This window comes from Rhipicephalus sanguineus, chromosome 1 (genome assembly GCF_013339695.2).
Source record: "Rhipicephalus sanguineus isolate Rsan-2018 chromosome 1, BIME_Rsan_1.4, whole genome shotgun sequence".
In the NCBI taxonomy this organism is placed as follows: Eukaryota; Metazoa; Arthropoda; class Arachnida; order Ixodida; family Ixodidae; genus Rhipicephalus; species Rhipicephalus sanguineus.
The window spans coordinates 94,850,590-94,855,064 of NC_051176.1; the positions used below are offsets into that span (position 1 = coordinate 94,850,590).

The 4,475-nt window shown below is 50.7% G+C and overlaps 1 protein-coding gene across 1 annotated transcript; it reads right to left on the reverse strand.

Annotated features, from left to right (window-relative positions):
* Positions 1-2,236: 2,236 nt before the first annotated feature.
* LOC119374430 (tigger transposable element-derived protein 4) lies at positions 2,237-2,881 on the reverse strand. Its single transcript, XM_037644556.1, has one exon. The coding sequence runs from the start codon at positions 2,879-2,881 to the stop codon at positions 2,237-2,239; it is 645 nt and encodes a 214-aa protein (XP_037500484.1).
* Between the last annotated feature and the right edge of the window lie 1,594 nt (positions 2,882-4,475).

Here is a 4,475-nt window from a genome sequence, read left to right on the forward strand (position 1 = left end):
TTGTACTCACGCCGCCACTTCGACACAGACACGAGGGTTAACGTGTAGTTCACAAGGGGCCTCGTGCGCATGCACAATCTGTGCCCCCACACACACGCAACGGGTAAGCGTCAAAAGAACACCCCCCCCCCCCCTTTTTTTTTCCATGGATGCACCCCTCGCAGCAAGTAATTGCTGCCACGCAAGCAAAGCAACAATGCTCCCCCCGACCTTCAAAGGCGCGCCGCGGAATCCGCGCTCTGCGTTTTGTTGCGCTTCTGCCATTTCAATTTTTTTTCCCTTCTCCCACATCTACGGCACCTGCTCTACTCCGCCGAAACGGCGCTTGTTTCCCGTTTCCCCATTCTCTTCTTTGCTTGCTCTAGCGAATGAGCCGAGAGGAACTGTTTGACACACTATACGTCACCGCTGACAACTTGACTGATTTATTATTTCCTCCCTTTCCTTCCTTCAACTAAGAGTGACCTCGACGATTTTGGATGTTCGCATAGCGCTGTATTTGCTCATAAGCCCTGACGAAGACCGGTCCTCCGGTCGAAACCGTTGGCAAATAAAATTAAGACAACCGCTTAGTTGTGTCTCTTCTCTTATATATATATATATATATATATATATATATATATATATATATATATATATATATATATATATATATATATATATATATATTGTCACGTAGTGTTGTGACTAATAGAGCACGAACGTGAAGGCAGTCTTGGGGCAACCACTTTAATTGGGCGAAACTGGTTCTCTAAATCGGCGGCGGTAACATCGACAGGCGCAGCTGCCGATTCGACGGGTCACAAGGAACAGAACACTCGCGGCTCGGCGCCGCACCCGGTTTCGTAGTGGCACTGTTCAGCCTGACGCCCCTTATCAACCTGAGAAGTCGAGGGAACAGAATTGGACGCGATAACATCATACACACATGATCATACTAGGCGCCTGCTTTGACGCATGCAAAGACGAAAGGCACAAATGATACGAGCACACGCCCGTCGTGTCAAACCAAAAGACGTCACGTGGCAATATATATATATATATATATATATATATCTGGTTGTGATTTAAACATTTTATATTATACTGTTACATCTATTTATAGCGTATGAGAAAATCCCAGACGCCAATATGGCAGTTGTTGTTTTCCAGAGCACTACTTTGCCGTCTGCCTTTCCATGACCAACTTGCTTTTGATAATACAGTAATCCCTCGTTAACTCGAAGCCGTAAAATCCAGGGAAAATTTCGAGATAAGCGGTATTTCGAGTTAAGTGCTGCCAGGAAAAGCTCCACTGCACGAGACGGCAACCGTAGTAAAGCACAAGAATTCAGAGCGAAAAAAAAAATTTATTACCGAGGACCAAAAAACTGCGTGATGCTCGCCTGTTTCGCGTTCGCGTTCGGTCCCAGAAAGGCGTTCTCCAGTTGCTCAACACATCGCATGAGCCGTTGGTCGCCACCGCTGCATTCGACCTTGTTGCGGAGCAAGCGCAGCACGTTACGTGTTTCTGTCGTCGTAGGCACTTCTCGGGGCTCTTCCTCGTCTGCATGGTCTTCTGCGTCGTTCACGGCCATCTCAACGATATCGGCGTCCGACAGCATTCCGGTAACGGGGACGTCCGCCTCGTAGAGCGCATACTCCTCAAAGGCCATCTCGCCGTCTTCAGTATCGTTCACGCAGCCAGTTGCCTTGCGCACTTCATTGCACAGCTCATCACAGCCGCTGATTCTGCGCCAATGTCTTCTTCGATCGATTCGGGGGCGCGAGAAAACCCTGCATGTGCGAAGCAGTTAGCAATCGCCAGCGGGCGTAGTTGGCGCCAGGCTTCGGCCATCAAATTGATTGCACCCAGCAGATCGATTTCATACTTTTTCCCATTGTCGTATGACAGCAGAATTCGGTGCAGCAGGCTCTTCCTATAATACTTGCGGGCAATCTCAATGACTCCCTGATCCATTGGCTGGAGAACGGACGTCATGTTCGCCGGCAGGAACTCCAGCCTAACAGCCGCCAAGTTGTCGATTTTTCCGTGACCGGGGCAGTTATCCACAACAAACAACACTTTCCGACCGTCCTTTGCCATCTTCCGGTCAAGCGCACGGACATGCTCTTCGAAAAGCGCCGCCGTCATCCAGGCCGTTTTATTGGCGCGGTATGTCACATCCCTCGGGAGCCGTGCATTTCGGAAACACCTGGGATTAAGCGACTTGCCAATAATGAGGAGGGGCAGCTTTTAATCGCCGGTAGCGTTGGCACCAAAAAGAATGGTTATCCTGTCTTTGCGTTGCTTAGCGCCCGAGCACGCTTCGCCTTTTGGTGTGTATGTGCGGTTAGGCAGCATTTTGTAAAAGAGAGCGGCTTCGTCGAGGTTAAAAATGTCCTTGTCCGCGTACTCCTTTTGCAGCTCGGCGAGGCGTAGGTTGCGCCATGCGTCTGCAGCCTGTTCGTCGACAATGCCGCTTTCGCCGTGGATAGGCTTCGATGACACGTTATTTCGCTTCTTAAACCGCTCGAACCAGCCATTGCTGCAGCTGAAGTCCGCGTGACCCATCTGCAGTGCCAAAGCGTCTGCTTTTTCCATCATCATTTGGGTTGTCACGGGAAGATTGGCTGCTCGAACGTTTTGGAGCCACAACAGAAGTGCTGATTCGACGTCCGGGAATTTGGACGCTCGAACGCGCTTCCGTTTGCTTGAGAAGCTTTGCTCGAAGCCTTCCAAAACCTTTTGTTTGTTCTTGAGCACTGTCGAGAGGGTTGACAAAGGGATGCCGAATTCCTTGGCGATGCACGACTTGCTTCGACCTGCCTTTTCTACTTCCTTGATTAGCTCGACTTTTCTCTCCAACGTCAGAGATTTGCACTGCTTTGGGCGGGACATCGTGGTCGATATTCGGAAGCGTCCGTTGCACACACCACTCACTACTCAGCAAAACTGAACTCAAGATGCGTCGTGCGCAGATCGCGGGGAAAACAAAGAATACCAGCTCGCACATGCAAGGGTTAGGTTGCGTACTGACTGGCCCACGCTTGCACACGCCGCCCACGGCGCATAAGTCGCGCGCAGGTGCGCACATGTGATCACTCCCACGGTTGCTTGACAAGGCTGATAGGAAACGGCTGCGTCGGCGGGAATTTCAAATTCGGCCTTCACGACCGCGTTCGGCACGTATAGTAAGAGCTAAGCGTTCGCATGGAGCCCTCGTTTCCTGTTGGGAGTGGACTTTGCCTTCGGCCCTCCCGGTCAAGATTTCGAGATATCCGCTGTTCCCTCCGGAAAAGGTTTCGAGATAAGAGGGGGCAAATACATAGCACCTATGGGAGGTTAATGCACGGCGAAAAAAAGTTTCGACTTAACCGAGATTTCGAGATAAGCGAGTTCGAGTTAACGAGGGTTTACTGTACTTCCAACACCACAACGATATTGTCACGTGGTCGTGACGTCGACGAAGACAGCAGTCGGCGTTTGCAAGATGAAACTGTTTATTTGGCCGAACTTGTGGCCGGAAAATGAGAACTAGTACTACAGCAATACACGCTGTACAAAGATAGCGGCGAACAGGGCGTCGTCCGTCGATCAACTGACAAGCGGTGAGGCGCGTCGGCATTTATGCATGTGCCGTAGAATATTCCAGCGTTATCGCTGGTTGTCGCGCAATCTCTAGAACCAGCTCGAGTGTTCGCGTCTTGCGCGCAATCTTAACAAAATGATCTACAATCATCGCGAAACTTCTCGAACAATGAGGCGCGGTTTGCGCTGAGCGTTGCTGACAGTTTTTGTCGGCGAAAACCGAATACAGCAAAAAGTAATAAGAAGCGCATGTGGCAATGCCCCCCTCTGAAAAAGCATCGTCCCGATGCTTAAAACAGAACACGGGCGGGGGCGGCTTAATGCATGCAACAATAAATAACAACAATAAAGCAAGAAAGTACAATAAAGAATAAGCACTAGGAATAATAAACAGCAATAATAAGGAAAAAGTACAGTCCTCAGATTCACTAACGCGCGTAATATGGCTTCAGGCGCACGACATGGACGACTTCAGGTCGCACACGGCGCCGCTGAGAGTTCGTAATGCCGTCAGGGACAACCTCGTAGTCGAGTGCGCCGAGGCGTCGAAGTACCCTGTACGGTCCGAAGTATCGTCGAAGAAGCTTCTCACTGAGTCCTCGTCGGCGTATTGGCGTCCATACCCATACACGGTCACCGGGTTGGTATTCCATGTGGCGTCGTCGAAGGTTGTAGCGGCGGCTGTCAGTCGTCTGCTGGTTCTTGATCCGTAGGCGGGCGAGCTGTCGTGCTTCTTCGGCGCGCTGTAGGTAGGTGGTGACATCGATGTTTTCCTCGTCGGTCACGTTTGGTAACATTGCGTCGAGCGTTGTTGCCGGGCTCCGTCCGTAGACCAACTTGTATGGCGTCATCTGCGTCGTTTCCTGTACGGCCGTGTTGTACGCGAAGGTCACGTACGGAAGGA

Coding starts and splice junctions, on each gene's coding strand:
- LOC119374430 (XM_037644556.1), bottom strand. CDS start 2,881: ATGTCCCGCCCAAAGCAGTGCAAATCTCTGACGTTGGAGAGAAAAGTC.